The sequence below is a fragment of the Helobdella robusta genome (assembly GCF_000326865.2).
Source record: "Helobdella robusta unplaced genomic scaffold HELROscaffold_32, whole genome shotgun sequence".
In the NCBI taxonomy this organism is placed as follows: domain Eukaryota; kingdom Metazoa; phylum Annelida; class Clitellata; order Rhynchobdellida; family Glossiphoniidae; genus Helobdella; species Helobdella robusta.
Genome location: NW_008704589.1, coordinates 1068890 through 1090598, shown reverse-complemented (window position 1 = coordinate 1090598; position 21709 = coordinate 1068890). Strand labels below are relative to the sequence as shown.

The 21709-nt window shown below is 33.3% G+C and overlaps 3 protein-coding genes across 3 annotated transcripts; 2 read left to right on the top strand and 1 right to left on the bottom strand.

Moving 5' to 3' along the window:
* Window positions 1–4560: 4560 nt before the first annotated feature.
* Window positions 4561–6229, bottom strand: HELRODRAFT_175112 (hypothetical protein; the record flags this gene model as incomplete). Its single annotated transcript, XM_009022549.1, has 6 exons — window positions 4561–4671; window positions 4882–5058; window positions 5269–5405; window positions 5632–5735; window positions 5915–6048; window positions 6206–6229. 6 exons carry the CDS (start codon window positions 6227–6229, stop codon window positions 4561–4563), a joined length of 687 nt encoding a protein of 228 aa, XP_009020797.1.
* A 1591-nt stretch (window positions 6230–7820) lies between these two features.
* Window positions 7821–10011, top strand: HELRODRAFT_175111 (hypothetical protein; the record flags this gene model as incomplete). The annotated part of the gene is made up of 5 exons (XM_009022548.1): window positions 7821–7840; window positions 8048–8219; window positions 8583–8657; window positions 8901–9083; window positions 9952–10011. The coding sequence occupies 5 exons, from the start codon at window positions 7821–7823 to the stop codon at window positions 10009–10011; spliced, it is 510 nt and encodes a 169-aa protein (XP_009020796.1).
* Window positions 10012–13982: 3971 nt separating this feature from the next.
* HELRODRAFT_82362 (hypothetical protein) lies at window positions 13983–20022 on the top strand (the record flags this gene model as incomplete). Its single annotated transcript, XM_009022547.1, has 4 exons — window positions 13983–14161; window positions 14373–14593; window positions 16300–16589; window positions 19792–20022. The coding sequence occupies 4 exons, from the start codon at window positions 13983–13985 to the stop codon at window positions 20020–20022; spliced, it is 921 nt and encodes a 306-aa protein (XP_009020795.1).
* Window positions 20023–21709: the final 1687 nt, after the last annotated feature.

Sequence of the window (21709 nt, the reverse complement as noted above, 5' to 3'; positions counted from 1 at the left end):
CTGCACCTATTTGCTGGCCATTATTTCATTTCAACACGTTTGTACTGAAATATTTTTTTTAATTCTTCATTAATCAGGGACGAAGACAAAATTTTTTTATTAAGAAACAGTCACAAAACAAAACGAATATGAAATGAATAAGTCTGCGTTCTAGTCCGAATTAAAAAGGTACAACTACACAATAACGCAGCTAGGCAACTACGACAAACAACAAAGTACACGCTATACAGTACAAGAAACTTCCTCCACATCTCTAGGAAAAACTTTTCTTTTTTCCACATGCACCCACGTAAACACTGGAACCCTGCCATCTCGTCAGCCATTTAAGAACACACTGGAAAATACGATGACGTGGATTATACAAAACATGCATTCATCATTTCATTTTTCTGGACAGATGTGCGAAACAAAGCATCGTCAGGCGGCAGAGGTCAAGTGCAGAGTGCAGAGTTCAAAGTTCAACACGTGTATTGTCAGTTTGTCTGTTGACCCGAACACTTTGCAAAGCGAACAAGCAATCGAATAACGAGTTGGCACACACTCACTCACTCATTATTTTCCCTTGTGATTATGCTTCTCTTCATACAGCTCTTTAGTAAGCGGCATAAAGATCTGATGAAGAAGATAGTGAACGCGAAATAAAAAACAAAGTAAGTTTAAAATTTCATTTTTACACACGCGCACTAATACAAAACACGTACATGTTTGTAGGCGTACGCACACACACGCACACACATAAACGAATATGTAAACAAAAGATAGACAGAGTAACACGTGAACACTCTTTATATTCAATCAACACGCGGCAATTATTGCTTTAACAGCCGCAACACATATCAAACCATCAATCTCCTCACGATGTACGTACACGCACATATGTGTGTATGTATGCGTGTGTGTGTATGCGCGTGTGTTTGAAACTGTATACGCGAATGTACGTATATTACTTTGTGTGAATTTTTCTCAGTTGAAAGTTGTCTACAATTGTGTGTACGTGCGTATATGTGAATGGATGTGTGCAGTGTATCATTCTTTGTGTGTGTGTAGCTTTGTATTTGAGGTAAAGATTTTGTTTGTTTGCATACTGTGATTGTTTTTATAAGGTTTCTAAACACACGAAGTCACGTGTGTGTACTTTGTCTCACCTCTCGCTAATCCAATTCATCGAATTCAGTTCGACTGCTGTGCGAAATGTAAAAATTTAACGAAATTTGTAGAAAAATTGCAATCAACGAGCGATAATAATGATAATTAACATTTTAACTCGAAAACAACAACACTCGCTAAATAATTTCAATTTATTTTATTGCCAACAAAATATTTTTTCCATGACCTAACGAACATCCAAAACAGCCGGAAAAAGATGGCAAATGAGCTGAGACGGGCGATAAAAGATTTTTGTCGTCTGCAAATTAGTCTGATTACCAAATTATTAGGAACTCAATCCATGTCCGCCTGTCCGTCAGTTGCAAGCGTCTTCACGCACACGCACACACATACATACGCACACACATACATACGCACACACATACATACCCACACACATACATACCCACACACATCCATACGCACACACATGCATTGAAATGTATGCGTGTAGCTAGCATAAGTAGAAGCAAATAAGAAAACAATTAAATAGATAAATATATAAAGGAATAGTTGAATATGAAGAGTTCTGAATTTAGAATATTATGTAAAAAAGGCAATAATTAAGTTAGATCGGGCTTACTCAATCGTATTTTCTATTTTAATTCATATACTAATGTTATTAGAGGCAACAAAATGCAATATTTAGGCATTTTATGAGTCACAGAAAATTCTTTCCAAGTTTCACGAAAATTCTATGAATGACAAGATGGACACCGGGCAGACCTATGCAGATGAGAAGCGTTTGGCTTTTCATAGTCCAAACCAGATCCAATATTGTTTGGCAATGCAACAAATACCATGGGTTTATGAAAACGTTATATAAATATCACCTCAGGTGTAAATGTTCTCCAGTTTTTTTACATATAGATTTTTATTTTTATGATCGAACGTCAGCGTTAGAAGATATAGGACGAGTTTTTTAGTTTTTCGTTTTTCAGAACGTTACAAACATTAAGAATTGATACTACAAACAAAGTTTCAAACCGTTCCCTACGACAAAGTTGAAGTAGCGAAACAAAATCACAAAAAATTTTTTTTAATTATTTTTTTACCAAAAATTAACGATCATTAAAAAAAAATTTTCAACCAAATAAACAATTTCAACTACAGGTTAATAAACAACCTGCAAGTATTTGTACTGTAAAGCTGACAACGTCAACGATGACGATGAAGACGACGAAGACGACGACGATGACGATGAAGATGACGACGACGAAGATGACGATGATGTTGTTTTTGGTGAAAATGATTGCGACGATGACGATAAATTTTTCTTATAGCAATCCAAACTACAGAGAGGAGCGTTCGTTTTAGAGCAGCGGTACCTCTTGATGTTCATACAGCCGTCGACAGAGCAGTACATAACTGGCTTGGGTCTGCTCAGATTAAACATTATAAATGTACTATGGTTAATATTTTATAGGTGAATTATACGATTCTTAGATTAAAAAACTTTTTCTAAATAATAAATAAAATTGAACAACAAACAAAACTATTTTATTGTTAACTATTTAATCAATCAATCAATCAATCAATCAATCAATCAATCAATCAATCAATCAATCAATCAATCAATCAATCAATCAATCAATCAATCAATCAATCAATCAATCAATCAATCAATCAATCAATCAATCAATCAATCAATCAATCAATCAAACAAACAATCAACCAACCAACTAATCAATCAATTATCCAACCAACCAAATTAACCAACCAACCAACCAATCAACCAACCAAACAATCAATCAATCAACCAACCAACCAACCAACCAAATTAACAATGATAACTAAATAATGAACAGACCCGAGCGGTGTCTTAACGTCGAGAACTGATTGGAAACCATCAGGTATGAAAATTGATGTTCCGCTGACGTTGTTTAAGTACCTTAAATACAAATGTGCCATTGTACAAATACAAATGAAATAATGAATAAATGAATAAATGAACGGATGAATGAATGGATGAATGAATAAATGATTGAATAGATGAATGAATAAATGAGCAAAATTCAACTAACCAAATTACGACATTTACGATAATAATATTAATAATAATAATAAACTTATTACAACATAAATAATGAAGAAAAACACAATCATCACTAATATACCATTTATCATCATCGTCGTCGTCATCATTTTTTCTTTATAAATTTTTTTAAAATGTATCAACACACACACACACACACACAAACACACGCACACACACACAAACACACACACAGAGTGAATCTAGGCACCTTAACACATCGCACATAAGCTGGGGATAGCATAACAATCGCCTCAATCCCCCGTCTCACCATTCAAAATGAAAATTAATCCCAAATAACCTGTACATGGGAATTTCGTTTGTCACTTCTTTGCTTGTCAGAGTCACACTCTAGGACATAATAAAGTCACATGGTACAATTATCAATGAGGAAGATATCTCAGATACTATCAGTACTAATACTACAGCTACTAATGATGTAGTAATTATTTCAGAATAAGATTGAAATGTTTACTCGTCAGTGACGTTTTAAATGTGGTTCAATTCAATTTTTGCTTAATTGGCTAGGGTAGCGAAAATTAGACTTCGTCTTGAAATAATTCGCAATAAACAATTATTTATTAGGATGAATTATTTATTATAATTATGTTAGTAAATATTTAACTTTTTATGAATGAATTAAAAATGTACTTGAACCTACCTTGACAGATTTCAACTTACTGTCTTGTTTCTTCAGCAGTTTGTCTAAGGTTATTTTCTATTGTACATAAAAAAACATTTAGCTTATTAAATTACTTGCAATAAAGTTAATGAGAAATATAAATTTAAATTATAATCCTAATTATTTTTAATTTAACTTGTAAAAATTTCATCATCGTCGTCATCGTCACCCCAATTTTCTTCACCACCATTATAGTCACCACCACCATAGTCGCCATCATCGCCACCACCATCACTACTTTATCTTTTTCAGTTTTCTCAGCAGCCAGCTGTTTCCTCCTCATCGCCTTCTTCTTCCTCTTTAGCATCTGTTCTTCAGTCAGTTCTGCTGGCTGAACTGTAGACATATATATCTTTTTTAAATCCAAATTTTAATCCACAAAAAAATAAATTATTATTATAATTAATTACCATTTCAAGTGTAATTGTAGTAGAAGTAATGGTAGTAGCGAAATTGGCAGCAGTTGTAGTAAAACGGCAGTAGTATTAAAAGTAGCAACAATACTTGTTGCAGTAACAATATTAGTTGTAGTAATAATGGTAGTGGTACTAACTTGAGGACAATTCTGTCAACGTTTCTGACCTTTCGCCATGAAGAAGAGCCTTCTGTGTAACAAATATTTACTTAAACTCTTTTATCATTATCAATTAATTAATTAATTAATTAATTAATTAATCAATAAATCACACGTATGTAATCACACAAACATTTTAATGAGCAGGTAAGGATGATAACTGTGAGAATATAAATTTTTGGGATTGTTGCCTTTGTCAGTTTTTGAAAGTATGTTTGGGTGTGTTGCTGTTTTCTGTGTGCGTGTATGTGTGTGTGTGGATGTGTGTGGGTGTGTGTGTGGATGTGTGTGTGGGTGTGTGCATGTGTTTGTATGTGTGTCAACCATGTTTATAAAAAAAAAATAACATATCATAAACAATTAATAATAATAATATAAATAAATAGTAACAATAATTAACAAATAACCACAACTAAATAACCACAAAATATCCGAACATACAACCTGTCTGGCAGTTAACACCTTCATATTCTTATCTGACCTTTTGACCTCTCCATTGTCGTCCAGCTGACCTAACTCAAGGGCGTCTAGCCATTTTCTTTCCTCATCTGATGACTCATATTTGTTGCTGTTGTTGACGTTGTTGATGTCGTCATCAGCGTCATCATCGTAATCGTCGTCCTCATCATTAATTTGGTTGTGATTGGACGTGATTGAGTGGTGGTATTGCTTGACGGTGGTGATATCAATGCTATTATCATTTTCATCATCATCCTTATTTTCATCATCATCGACGTCATCATTTGTGTTGTTGTTGCTACTGCCAGTGGAGTTGCTGTTGTTAACGTTATCGTCATCATCATCGTTGTTGTTGTTGTTATCATCACAAACCAAAACTTCTTCGTAGTTGCCAGTGTAGTTGTCGTACATATCATCCATGTATTGAATGTCGTCTAAAACTACCTCACCATAGCTGTTGTCGTTGTGGTTTACATCATTATCCACCACAATTTCATCATCGACAACTTCTGAAGCGGTTTACAAGGAAATATTTAATCAAATAAATCCAGATTGTGACATTAAAATTGTAAATGTAGAAATAATCGAATGATCTAAAAAAATCCCTGCCTGTAACATTCATAATTGCACTTTTATAACATTGACATTGTCACATCATCATCACAATCTCACACTCCCATCATCTTCAACATCATCCTTACATTCATACATTTATTATCATCTACATCAACAAACCTTCCTCAATAAACTGTGGTTCGCACATGGCATCATTGTAGTTGTCTCCATCGTCTAGAATGTTCTCTTCTTCTTGCTCATTCTTACCAAATGTCAAAGGGCAGCTGCATTGCATGCAATTGTTATTACACGATTTAACTGACTATTTTAATTTAATTTAGTAAAAATTGAATAAAAATATGAGAATAATGTTAATTAAAATATAAATGATAAGTTTTTTTATTTCATGAAAAAATATTAAGAAAAAACTTTTAAAATTTTAAAACTAATTTGAAATACATACCTTTTAGTTCCAATGGTCTTGTTTCCTATTTTGATCCTCAGTTTGAAGGATTGAGAAGGACTGAATCCTGAAGAACTTTCATTTAAGGAGGACTGTTCAGTGCAATCATCCTCATTCCCATCACTTTTCTCCCTCTGACGTTTGCGTTCTAAAATAAAAAAATTGCTTTATAATGTTTTCTGCTAGGTTTCATGAGCAATAACGACAATTTTAATTTTTAAAGAATGTCCCATCGGCATAGAGTAGACTTAGAGTCTTACTCTTAGACTTAGACTATCTATCTTGGCTAACTTTGGGCTTCTGAGCAGACGGCATTGTTACGCTAAAGTTAGATGAAAAATAAAAAGGCTGGCCTGCCGCTAAAACTAAACTAAAAAGCAAAGCTCAAGCTCAAGCTGGCAAAGCAAAATTGTGGTGGTGCCCTGCCCCTAGTATATATATATCTATGTATAAGTATATAGAATAGATAGTTACTATACTATAGTAGTGTTTAATTTAAATTTTAAATGTGTTGGGCGTTTTGTAAAACAATAATTTTATTTATTTACCCATTCAAAAATATAAACTTACTGTTTTTAAATTTACCCATCGCAGAAATAACATGAAATAAAAAGTTAGATTAGAAAAATTAAAATCAAATTTTAAAAAACAATGTACAAAAGTAAATTTAATGCAACAGTAAATTTAATAATCATGAAGCGTATAATTTTTACCAAATTCATTGTAACCACACTGCATTTTAAAAACAACATTATTTTTGAAATTCTTCAAAACTTGCCCATTTATTAGAGTATATACTTTATATTTATCATTTTTATTTTGTATTTGTTATTTTACCGGTAAAATTCTTATTCCAAGAAAAATTGTGTAGTGATAATCACTATGGTGACCATTTGGTGACCACCACATACTTTGGAAATCATTTGGTGACACTTTATATTACTTTACATTTTACATTTACAATAAAAATATATTTAATCGTATTATTAATCTTAGGAATAATTAAAAATAAATGAGCAATGAATGGATCCCGAATTAGTTCAAAATATTCAAAAAGGTTTAAACGCCAAAAGGTATATTCGTTGTAGAAATGAATACATTGTACTTTTTATTACGTTGTATCTACTTATTGCAGTGTTGTATTATCTTGAAATCCATTAAAATATTTATTTACTCAATTAATTTTTATAATAAACTAATAAATTTTCAATTTACAAAAGGCTAGAATATCGTCGAAAGTTAGAACACAGCACATCAGCTTCCAAATTTGTGATGATGAGGCAACGTATGTCTGACGCAACTGAAGAATTGAAATATAGACAAGATGTATTAATTACTGACGCTCTTCATTCGTTAATACTAAACATTACTAAGAATAGTTATTCCATCCAAAAACATTACCACAATTACATTAACTAATACTAATATTAATACAAATTACTTATTATTGTTCATTACTAATATTACTTTAAATATCTAAATGACTAAAGTTTGTTGAAGTATTATTTGATATGGTACAACAGCTACTCCAACCAATTCACAACAATATAAAACGAATATTATGGAGATCTATGACAGTACATACTCTAATCTATCACATATTTTATTTTTAGGAATTTTTTTCAAATCACAAAAACCAAGAAGATAGAAGGGTAAATTTAGATCAGAAATCTCAATTATTTAAAGATTGGCTCGTCAAATACGACAGTTTCATTAAGGTGGTTTTGCTGTGATTACTGTTTTGATTTTGCTAATATTCTTTTATGCAACAAGCAAATAAATAAATATATAAATTAATTAATTAATTAAATAAATGTTAAAAAGTTATTTTACTTAATAGACAAACGATTTGAAAAGAATAAATTCTATAAAAACCGCCAAGCAAGACAGAATATTAATTGCACAAATGGAAACAGACATTAAAAAGTTTGTTGAATTTATTAATTAAATTTTATTATTTTTCAAATAATTATTCAGATAATTATATGGTGTAATTTATTTATTTTTTCATCATCATATCATGTCATAAACAAACAAACAAAACAAAACAACCTACAACCACAGCGTACACTTTACAACAATTATATTCTTCTAATAACATTTAATAACAAATTATGAGCAATCTTTGGTCAGTTTGAAACTGCAGAAAGAATGTTTGATACGTCAAAGATCGGAGTTGAAGCGCGAATTGAGGCGATCGTTCGTCTACAGAGCGTTTGTGCGGCGACTGTGTGAGCTGTCGCCTGGTCTGCGAGATGCCAGAGATGTCCTACTCAGATATGATAACCTAACCTTTCATAAGCAAGTCTGTTTCAATATGTTTGGCACTTTTTGTTGTTGTTTGTTTGTATATCTGTGTGTCTGTGTATGTCGCTGCGTGTTTGTATATGTGTGTCTGTGTATGTTGTTGTGTTTGTGTGCGTGCGTCGTAGTGTGTTTGTTGATGTGTTAGTAAGTGAGTGTATCTAAAATTTTTAATTTTTTTTTATGACTTCTTATCTTCTGATGTTTTTCTATCTAAACTTTTCAAATTCTTTTTATGACTTCTTATCTTCTGATGTTTTTCTATCTAAACTTTTCAAATTTTTTTTATGACTTCTTATCTTCTGATGTTTTTCCTTGGATGTCACCATTATACGAAGAATGAAAACCGCATCAAAACTCGTAGAAACTACTGGAGAAAGAAAGGATGAGTCAAGAAAAAATGAGGAATCTGAAACAGGAGGGACTGGCTTACGTTGAGGTGGTCCCGTCTTCCTTTTTAATTCACTTATAAGTCATTTATTCATAATTTATTTATTCATTTATATTTTATATTTTTTAAATTTATGTTTTTATTATTTATAATTTATTCATTTATAATTCATTTATTCATTTGTAATTCTTACACCCACCCACCCACCCACACACACACACATACACACACACACACACACACACACACACACACATATGTTCAGTTATGTTGAAATACTTTGTCACATAGTACATGAAAAATGAGATACTTCATCTCAATAACGAATTACTGATCCGAAAAAATAACTCCAGTCCGTGGATTGAAGGAAGAAACGAAAAAATGAATCAAATTAGCGAAGATGGGAAAGTGACGAAGTTGCCTGATGTGAATGATGCTAAGGTTGATAAACCTTCGGACGTCAGAAATATTCCAGTTGGAGATGGTGGTGATGGGGGCGATGGTGGTGAAAATGTGGAAATAATAAAATTGTTAAGTTGTTCTTTCCATTCAATTAAATTCCTATTTTAACAAAAACTAAAACTTTATTTTCGATTGAAAATTTATTTCTATTTAATTTTATCTGTAATTTATTTCCATTTTTTCTCATTTATTAAATCGTTCGTTCGTAAACATTCACTCATTCACTCATTAACTTAATAACTCACCCAGTCAAAAACGTTCATTCACTAATCTAATCTTCAAATTACGTTATCAATCATTCACTCATGTAGTCCATCAGTCATTCTCATCATCCATCCATCTACTCATTCGCTCATGTGGTCTCTCATCATTCATTCTCTCATCATTCATTCTCTCATCATTCATTCATCCATCTACTCATTCACTCACTACTGCAGAGTTGTAAGAAATATATTCCAAGCTTTGGGCAGGCATAGGAAGCGTATGCAATCATCAGTAGTACCACAACTGGAAAGTTATGATAACGATGACGATACCGGCGATAGTGATAATAATGATGACAAGAACTATGGCGGTGATGATGATGATGGTGTTGACGATTTGCCTGATTTAATCAGTACCCATGTAGAACGAACACGCCACGAAAAGATGATGATGAATGTGAGTTTAATAGCATCATCATTGCAATAATGATTAGAAAATTGGTCATCATATGAATTGCCATCGTCATCATCATTATCATCATCATCGTTGTCATCACCACCGTAATCATCATCATCATCGTTATTATTATTATCATTATCATCATCTTCATCGTCGTCATCATCGTCATCATGTTATTGATATTTTTTTTCCAACTCTGTATATCTTGAAATCAAAGGCGATGGAGTACATGTGCATATTACAAGCCGTCATTCAGCTGATGAAGAAGAAGAAATGACGGCGATGACGATGATGACGATCATGGTGGTGATAATGATGCTGATTATGATAGTGATAATGATGCTTATAACGACTCCCTAATGATGATGATGGTGATGATAATGATGATTACGATTATTTCAATGAGAAAAAAATTAATTAAATATAAATATCAAAATTATTAATATTAAATATTGGTATTTTTCAACGTAGACAATTTTACTACTACTAATTCTACTGCTGTTACTATTACTACTGCTGCTGCCGCTACTTTTGCTACTACTACCGCTACTACTACTACTACTACTACTACTACTACTACTACTACTACTACTACTACTGCTGTTACCACTAGTACTATAATAATAATAATAATAATAATAATAATAATAATAATAATAATAATAATAATAATAATAAGATAAAAACAAAATGAAAAAAATAAAAATTCATTAATACTTGTTTTCATGAAGATGAAAGGAAGAAACGGTTTTACAGACTTTTTTATGATAATGAGTTAATAATTACTGATCAATAATATTAATTATTATCGTTTCATTATTATTATTATTATTGTTGTTATTGTTAGTATTATTTTTATTGTTGTTTTTATTTTTCATTTATTATGCTTAATAACTCCAGCCAGCACATTGCATTAAGCCGGTTAACGCTTCATTACGTTTATACGAATCTTAAAATCTTCAATCACTTACATGCATACATACCTTGCTTCTGATGTCTTAATGTTCTTGTTTGCCTGTTTGTTTGTTTGTTTGTTTGTTTGTTTTGTTTGTTTGCTTGTTTGTTCGCTTGTTTGTTTTTCTGAATGAGTTATTATTTGATTTTGTTAATGTTGTCGTTAATGTTGTTATTTGTTCATGCAGTAGTAGTAATAGTTGTAGAAGTAGTTGTAGCGCTAGTAGTAGTTGTTGTAGTAGTAGTAACGTTAGTATTAGTAGCACTGTAGTAGTAGAAGAAAAAGTAGAAAAAATAAATATAATAAAAAATTAAGAATGACAGTGGTAAAAATTGTAACTCATTTACAGTATTAAAAAACCTCGCCGAACAATTTGATAGTGAATTATTTTACGTATAAAAAAAATTAAAAACCATGAAATCTAATTAAAAAACGCTTGAAATGTATGGAAGGCGCGAACGACCAGCTAACGATGTACATTGATATTCAGAGAGTGCCATGTTTCTTAGAGGGTGGTCCACACGTACCTCTGAATGATATTGCGGTGGGGTGCTTAGGGATGGGGTGTTTCTTTCTCATGTTAACACCTCTTTATATCTTTTTTACATTCGTTCTTAATTACATCTGTCTGCTTGCATGTATGCTTGTCAGTGAATGAATGAATGAATAAATGAATGAATGATTGAATGAATGAATGAATGAATGAATGAATGAATGAATGAATGAATGAATGAATGAATGAATGAATGAATGAATGAATGAATGAATGAATGAATGAATGAATGAATGAATGAATGAATGAATGAATGAATGAATGAATGAATGAATGAATGAATGAATGAGTGAATGAATGAATGAATGAAGGAACGAACGAACGAACTAACGAAAGAATGAACGAACGAATGAATGAATGAATGAATGAATGAACGAACGAACGAATGAATGAATAAATAAAAGGTTATTTTGTAATAGCTCTGTATCTCCCTATCAAAGAAAGGAAGAATTAAATGAGTGGTTAAACGAATGACCACGTAAGAAATCTGGCATGCAAAATAGAGACGGTGGAACAACAAAGACTGACTGATACTTAGGAGAGAGTCCAAGGCCCAAACGACAATCCTCACATAAAACCTACATATCAATTTTTCTACCAGATACAAATATTTTGCCAGTCAATCCCAGTACCAAAAAACCGAAATGAACAAACTCATATTTTTATCAGAGCTACAACATCTTCACAGTTTACAATTTTGTGGATAATAATAATAAACATCGTGTGTGTGTGTTTGTGCGTGTGTGTGCGCGCGCGAGTGTGTGTGTGTTCCATAGTGGTGTGTTTAATTGGACACACTGTGTGCACATTTTGACGCGTATACAAACGCGCATACAGGCAAGCGTATGGACACAAAATACAATACATACACATACATACAAACAAACACACTTCAAACATACACACACATTTATAAACAAACTGACATATAAACATACACACACATACCAACGAACATACATGTAAGCATACACACACATATAGACACATACGTTAATAATCATACCTCAATTGTTGAAATATATTTAAAAAACTTTGAAGAAAATATGACGCAATATGTGACGTGGTACAAAAGTTTGTGTTGAGATCAACTTTTCATTTTTTGTTTTGAATAAATAGTACGACTTAATGAAACTAAAAGGCAAACAGAATAATCTACAAATAAATACCTCAAAACACGTGACACAAAGCTAGCACGTGATTGGCTGACTGTCGAAACTACTTCCGGCTGTTTTCAAATGGCGCCAATGTTCATGGCTGACACAAAATGAATTTGGTCATATGCATCCTGTTTGTTGGCTAGGTAGGAAGATAGAGACGTGATGATGATGATTGTGATGGAGGTTGATGATGGTGATGATGCTGGTGATGCAGATTATGGTGGCGATAAAAATGATGATAAATGAAATGACGATAATGAAGATATGAGGATGATGATGATAAATGAGAGGACGATTGTGATGAGTACGATAAACCGTTATGATAATCATTTTTATCATTATTGTCATCATTCGCAAGTCCAGAACGCGTATGTTTCAAGCAGACACGCACACACAGACTCACACGCACACACACGCAAACACACCCACAAACACAAATTCACGTAGTTGTTATTGACTCCAGAGGCAACAAACACATCAATCACCTGTTTGCTGCCGCAGGACCATTATGATGATAATGATGACGACGATGATGACGACGACGATGATGATAATGATGATGATGACGATGATGATGGTGACGGTGAAGATGATGAAGTTGATAGTGATCATGTTGGTGATGATGAAGATGATCATGATGATGATGTCGAGGATGATGATGATATCTAACAATTTCATTAACAAACATATTGATTATTGTCTTATTGTTTTGAAATAATTATCTAAAACATATTGTAAACTGATGACTCTAAGATTGTCAGATGCCTTGAACTCCTTGAAACATTCATGTAAAACCATTTCATCATAACTTTTAAGATCATTCTATTTATTATTAATATTTATATTAGATTAAAAATTGAATAAAATAACAAATTATTGTATATATTATAACAAATTTTATCATTATCGTTCATGAAGTAGGCGGTCCAATAGAAATTCTAAAAACTCAACCAATGGGCTGCAAGCATTAAAATGATTGACAGTCAGAGCGACCAATCAAAATACGGGATTGCGTTTTTCATTGGATTTTTTTGTATAAAAAGAAATTTTCTGGTCTTGATTTAAAACGGATAATAAAGTTATTAAAATGAACCTTTAGAGAAATATTTAAATATTATTTTATAATAATAAATATAAAAAAATAGCAAAAATATTATGATTGGATTGTTTCATATATTTATTTTTCATGTTTATTTGAATTAAATTATTTTATAAAAAAAACTTTTCTTCAAAAAAAGTTTCCAAGTTAAAAAAAATTAATAACATTCAGAATTCGATTGAAATAATTTGACAACAACACTAACATTGCTATCAACAACGTAGCAACTAACAGCCTTCACACAAAACAAAAGTATCCACAAATAACATTTCGTTCGTTTCTTGATTATTTCAAGCTTAAATGAAACCAACACAATTTTAGACAATTAAACAGCAACATTCAAAGATCTCAGTTGTAATAAAAACATTGCATTGCACCACGTAAAAATACCAAAACAAACAACATCAGATACGTCAACAACAGCCTCAACAAAAACATCAACTCTATCAAAAGCGTCAACAACATCAATATAAACGACAACATGATTGTATCGACAACTTGTTCCTCTTGCAACAAGCCCATACTAGACAGGTATGTATGCTTCATTTTAGACAGACCCTGGCATTCCGAGTGCCTCTCTTGTTGCGTCTGTCGAGTTCACCTCACCCAGTCTTGCTACCAAAATAATGGAAAACTCTACTGCAAATTCGACTTTTACAGGTTCTTTTTTTAATTTTCTTTTGCGAATTATTTATAAATTGCGTGTTATTTTTTCATATTCGTCAACAAAAGTGTTTTATTTGTTGAATAATGCTTTTTAAGACTTTTTTTTGGCCAAAATAAAAAATGTGATTTTTGTCAAAACTGGGTAAATCATCATGAAGACCATTCAACTACCTCCACCCAACCACCCCACCACCGAACGAAACAGGCTGACCTCGACGAAGTGCGTCACTTGTCACCAGGTCATCGGTCCCACGGACCTGGTTAGAAAAATCGACCACTGGTTATACCACGTGACGTGTTTTGCCTGCAACAGCTGCAGACGACCAATCCAGACGCGAGATGACTTCAGCGTTTCTGAGCGCGGGAGACTCATGTGTAGGGAAGATTACGTGAGGAACTTTTTAGTCGAAGATAGTGGAGTTAGCTGTGTTCCTGGTAGCGTGAAGTGTGGGAGGTCAGAGTTCAGACGTCATGATGATGATATGGTTGTCGGTGATGATGATAGTGAAGAGAATCGCATTGATGATGATGATAGCTGTGAGGCGACTCGTGTTAAGAGTAGGAGGAACGTCGGGACAGGTAGTTCCTGTGCTTTTTTGAATTGTAAAAATCAATTGATTAATTATATTTAACAATTTGTGTGATGTCATTTTTTATTTTGCGTAATAATTTTGTGCAAATAAATTTACCGTATGACGTCAGTTGTGACGTGAATTCAAACAAGCACATGCAACAGATCGTAAAACTAGCACACCTACACTTACACACATCTACATCCCAGCACACATCTACATAAACACGAATACACACGCACACGCACGCACACACGTACACACACGAATACACACGCACACACCATCACAACGGATGAAACAAATTTTCTTCATCTCGGCGATGTTTCGTTTGCTTGCATTCACTCCATTTAACGGAAACACTTGCTTACGTCATAATCTAAACGGTCGATGCGTCATCAACATCTTCGTCGTCGTCATCATCATCGCTTTTGTCACTTTATTATCTTGTAAAACATTTTGCGATAATATTTCTTGTGTTATTTATCATAATTACTATCATTATACCATTTGAATAATTGGTCTCCTATCTGTTAAAATAGAAACGTTACAGCAATCAATTCGTGGCTATCAACATCTCATTCATTATCAAATGACATCACCACCGCTTCATCAACAACATCTTCACCACGCTATCATTGCCTCATCCTATAATCCATCATCACATTATCATTACATCATCTTTTAAATTCACGAAAGATAACGAGCCAGCAAGCGGCAGATCACAAAAAACATTCCCTTCAAAGATGAATGAAGTTTCCACAAAAATGAAAAACCTCGAAAGTACTAACAACATTGTAACGTTCAACAAAAACATCAACAACACAAGCGACAAAGTCAAACACATTAACGATGACAACAACAACAACACATCTACAACAATGTCATCTAATTTTTGGGATTGCGAGACAACGACAACATCAACAGCACAAACGAAAAACAACACATCTAAATTTAATGACAGTAACTTTTTTGATCTTCTCAACACGGCAGACTTCATGACAACCTCGCTTCCGACTACCACACCAATCGCAACCACACCAATCGCAACCACACCAACCGCAACAGCCACTACTACAACATCGTTAAAGAATCACGAATATTCCTTTAATGATTCTTTCGCCGATAATTCTACTTGCGAATTTTTCGATGGTAAAGACATCACTACCAGCAACAACAACAACAACAACAACAACAACAACAACAACAACATTGATGACAAAACCTCTGACGTCAAAGCCAGCAACAAAAATAATAACTGTATGGAGGTTTCCAACAACAGATACACCACCACCAACAACAACAACAGCAACGACAACAAAAACAACAACAGCAGCAGCACCAACACAACTACCAACAACAACAGGAAAGCCAACACAAATCTCGTTCTGTTCGATGACGACGCAGACAACCAATCACCACCAACTGGTAAATTTTCTGCCAACAACAACAAAAATGACAATAACATAAATGACCAAAACAAAAACATGAACAACAACAACAACAACAGTATTGACAACAACAGCAACAAAAATATCAACATTAACGGCAACGTATCAGATTCAGACAGCGCCACCAAACAGCCACAAGAACCACACGACAACGACAACGCCGACGACTACGACTGTGACGACGACGATGAAAACGAAAGTGACGTAGCGAATGGAAAAGGGGAAAACCCATGTTCTGGTCAGGGCATCTTGGGGGCAAAACGTCGCGGCCCTCGTACGACAATAAAAGCGAAACAGCTGGAAACTTTGAAAACCGCGTTCGCTTCAACTCCAAAGCCCACGCGTCACATCAGGGAACAACTGGCCCAAGATACTGGACTGAATATGAGGGTCATTCAGGTTAGATATATAGGTGATTGATTGATTGCTTCATTGATTGATTGAATGATTGGTTGGTTGATTGCTTGCTTGCTTGCTTTATTGAATGATTGGTTGGTTGGTTGGTTAGAATAAATTATTGAAAACATCCTTATTAACATTGTCACCCTCTTCATCATCATCTTCTCAGTCATAGTAATCACCATCGCCATCATCATCACCATCATCTTTGTAATAATCATCGTTATCATTGTCATCTTCAAAGGAATTAAAAACATATATACGTATGCAGACATGCATATACCTTTATATATTTGATAACATATTTTTAGGATGACTTACAATATAGGATATATATATATATATATAATATTTATAGTCATATTTACATTTATATGGGTGTTTGTATATTTATAATATAACTTGTATGCGATATAATGGAGAAAAAATTAATCTTCTTACATTGCTAATAAATGCTTTTAACATCAAGAGTATTTTAAGCGTCAAGTAGATCTCAATATGTCGTTTGGAAGTGTGATGATGATATGATGATGGCGATGTTTGTGAGGATAATGACGATGGGGATGATGTTGGTGGTTAGGTTAATGATGATGATAATGATGGTGGTGCTATTGATGCTGATGATGCTGATGATCGTGATTATGATATTGGTACGGATAATAAGGATTATTAGTGATGATGGTAGTGTTAATGATAGTGATGATAATGATGATGGTGATAACGATGATGAGGATAATGATGATGGGGATAATAATGATGGTGATAATGATGATGGGGATAATAATGATGGTGATAATGATGATGGGGATAATGATGATGGGGATAATGATGATGGGGATAATGAGGATGATAATAGCATTGTAATTTGATGTATGTTAGCAGTATTGTTTGCAATTTTATATGTAAAAAATACACAATTCTAGAAAAAAAAAATCCTATACCCAAACATCCAATGGACGGAAGGTACATTCAGGTGCTGCTGCTATTGAGGATATCCTATTGAAAATTCGTTTGCATGGAAGGAAGCAATGCTTGAAGAATATTAATATGAACAAATCTCATTGTTTGCTTGCTTGCGTCTGTGTTTGTTTGATTGTGTGTTTGTTTGTGATTTTTTGCATCTTTGGTTGTTTTCGTGTGAATGTTTATACTCTTGCTTGTGTGTTTCGAGACACCAAGCGAGAAGACCTTTGCCTTGGTGGCCAGTATTTTTTGTATTAAGAGTCAAAAACTCACTATGCGGACTGAAAAAGAACCATTTTATTATTTTATATTGAAAAAAAGGGGTCATCAGCCTAATTTTGACCCCACTACCTCAAATCTTCACCCTCCGTCAAAATTTTAAAAAATTTTCAAAATTTAAACATTTTCAAAATTTAAACATTTTCAAAATTTTGGCCCACACCGTCAAAGTTATTCTAGATCCGCCACTGCTGGTGGCCATCTGTCTGAAACCAAGAGAGTGAAAGAGAGAGAGAGAGAAAGAAAGAAAGAGAGAGAAAAAAAAGAGAGAGAGAGAGAGAGGGAGAGAGTGGCACGGACAAAAATGATGTTAAAACAAGTGTATGATGTAGAGATTTTCAGTTCACAAGTACCCGATCAATGGGCTGAGTGGGACTGAGTGGATGGATAGATAGATAGATGGAGGAATGAATGGATGGATGGATGAATGCTTTTTATATTGGGATTATCCGTGTTATCGTGACTAACTGCACTTGTCTTTTGTAAAGTTTTAGTTTAACAATGATTTTTTTATATTTTTATTCATTTTTGTGTTCATTAAAAAGGAGAACTGCTTCATTTCATCCACATTATTTCTACAATATCTGATGAACTTTGCTGAAAAAGTCAGCTACTTTGAAAAGTAAATAAAGAAATAAAAAAAAATAAAAACAAATGAAAAAGTAGAAAAAATATAAAATAGGTAAGGTTGCTTGTAACTTTAAAAGTCAGGAACGAGAGCACATCTGCGCATGCACACGTACCAAGTATGCTCCACTAATACAAACAAACAGGGAGATTTTTCACATTTGTTTACCCTGCTGATGACGTAAGCACTTGACGTCATAAGAGTCCATACATACGATTGGCTGGCTAGCTGGATGGTTGGTTGGTTGGTGATGATTGGTTAATGGACTCAGTCACGTGCCGTTGATGTTATTCTGAGAGGCTGTATTGATGTTTTTGATGAAGATGACTATGATAAGGATAATGATGACGATGACTACGATGATGGAGATGAGGAGGATGACAAACAACCACAAACACACTAAGGTACATGCAAACGCACACACACATACACACACACACACACACATGAGCTCACACAAAACACACACAAACATATACACACACAGACCAACAATTAAAACACTAGGACGTAAAAACAAGATTATTAATCAAATTAGAGCTCCGCTACGCGCTCCTGCTACAAATTTCTGACGTGAAAATTTGTTTCGTTGCCATAGTAACGCTGTTCGGTTGTGCGCGTCTAATTGAGTAATAAATTGGAGAACCGCTCAGGAAAATATGAATATAAATTTTATAAACGCTACCACTACTACTACTACTACTACTACCACCACTACTACTACTACTATTACTACTACTACTGCTATTACCACTACTACTATTACTACTACTACTACTTCTACTACTATTACTACTACTACTACTATTATTATTATTATTATTATTACTACTACTACTACTACTACTACTACTACTACTACTACTACTACTACTGTGGCTAGTACTACTATTGCCAGTACTGCAATTACTACTGCTTTTATTAACACTGCTACTACCACTGCTACTACCATCACTACAACTGATGTTGCTGCTGCTACTTCTACCACCACTTCAACTGCTGTTACTAATACTAGTACTATTATTACTACTGGTAGTATAGCACAATTGCAATTTTCATCATCAATGTTGTCGTCATTTATATGATAATAATGATAATAATAAAATAATGATAATAATAAAATAATAATAATAATAATCTGATAATATCTTTTTGTCAACCGTTCATGTTGTTTATAACTTTCTGTCGAAATTTTTTTTTCTCAAAATATGATTATAATGATAATAATAAAATAATGATAATAATAAAATAATAATATTAATAGTCATCATCATCATCATCATCATCATCACAGTCTTTACCCTACCACCACACCACACCACAACATTTCAGGTCTGGTTCCAAAACAGACGCTCCAAAGAACGTCGCTTGAAGCAGCTGAGCGCCCTGGGAGCCAGACGACAATACTACAGAAACCCGCGAAAAATGAGGATGATGCGAGTGGCCGGCGATGGCGATGACGTCACCGGAAGGCAGCCCAGTCACGTGACTGAGGTTTTCCATCCGGGATATTTTACGGGAGCCGGTATGTTTTGTTATTTAATTGATCGTCGTTCCGTGTAGCTATCGATACTACTGCCTGTTGCTTGTTTATTTATTTACAAAGTAGATAACAATGAGATCAGTGAAATATTTTTCACCTGAGGTTACTTCAAATCATGATTCACATTTCTTTTCATTAGAGGGCTAATTATTATTGAATTTTAAAAATTATTTGTGGTTTATTTGATAATATATCAACAGTGTCAGCAGTTATTTTCAATTGTTTCAATATCACAGCTATACTGATGATGGATACGTTTCATTATACCTTACACCTCTATATCATCATTGCTCTTCATGTTATATTGCTACTACTTACACTGCTTTTACCACTTCTGTTCAGTTTTTACATTCAGTTTGTTGGTTCAAAACCTTTTAAACAAGTATACATTTTACAGTTGGCATTTTCTCATTTATTCATTAATATAATTTTATTTAAAACACTATAAAAAAAACCAAAAATATTCAAACAAAAAACTGATTTAACAAAAATTTAAGTCCGAGAAGTATTTAAATAATCTAATAATCACCTTCATAATGGGAATTTAAACGCTATGTTTGATCTAAAGGATGAAAGAATTAACGGTGTATAAACAAACATGTATAGCCATTTGCACGTACATTGTATGTATGTATGTACGTATGAATGAATGAATGAATGAATGAATGAATGAATGAATGAATGTATGTATGTATGTATGTATGTATGTAAGTATGTATGTATGTACGTATGTATATATGTATGTATGTATGCATGTATGCATGTATGTGTGTGTATATTTTTGTATACATCTGTATGTGCGTGCATGATTATGTGCGTGTACGTGTTCATTGAATTGTGCCCTCATCTTACATAATAATTATCACCGTGAAAAGATTTGTTTACATTACATTACATTCAACAAACTCTCAACATTCATTGATCAGATGTACGCGTGAAAGTATGTATGTGTGTGTTTCCAAGTATGTGCATGTGTGTGTATGTATGTATGTGTGTGTGTGTGTGCGTATATGTATGTTTGTGTGCGTATGTGCATGTGTGAATTTTTGCCCATGAGAATTTGTTAAATCATTACCTACATACACGTATATAGCTTGACGTACAGCAGAAATGTTAATCTTCATACAATATATACACATATATGTATGCACGCACATACACATATATACTCGCGCACAAACACAAAAATATATGTAATGTTTATATACACATAATACTGTATGTAGATTATTGCCTGTGTTTCACATGAGTGAATCGCACCCCAGGGCTTGTTACATCGTTGAACCTACCTACATAACAATTTTGTGTGTGCGTGTGTTTGTATTTTGGTGTGTGTGTGTGCATGTATGTATGTGTGTGTTTCGTATTTTAATATTTCGTTCTCTTTTTCTACTTCTTTCTCCATCTTTTTCTTCTTTTCTCTTATTAATGAATGTAAATTTTCTGAACGATTTTAAGAATTGCAAATATTATTTCATGATTGACGAGATATTTATTCCCATATAAAACATTTTAAATCTCGAAAAGTAAATTTGCCTGACTGAAAAATGTCATTTGCTCCACAGTTAACTCAGCAAATGTAATCCAAAATTAATAATTTGTATCATATGTGAGTTATCCAAGACAGCAGCAGCAACAGGTAACGAACACATGACGTTCCTATCTAGACGTTTACTTGAAAAACCACGCACGCAAGAAAAAGACACG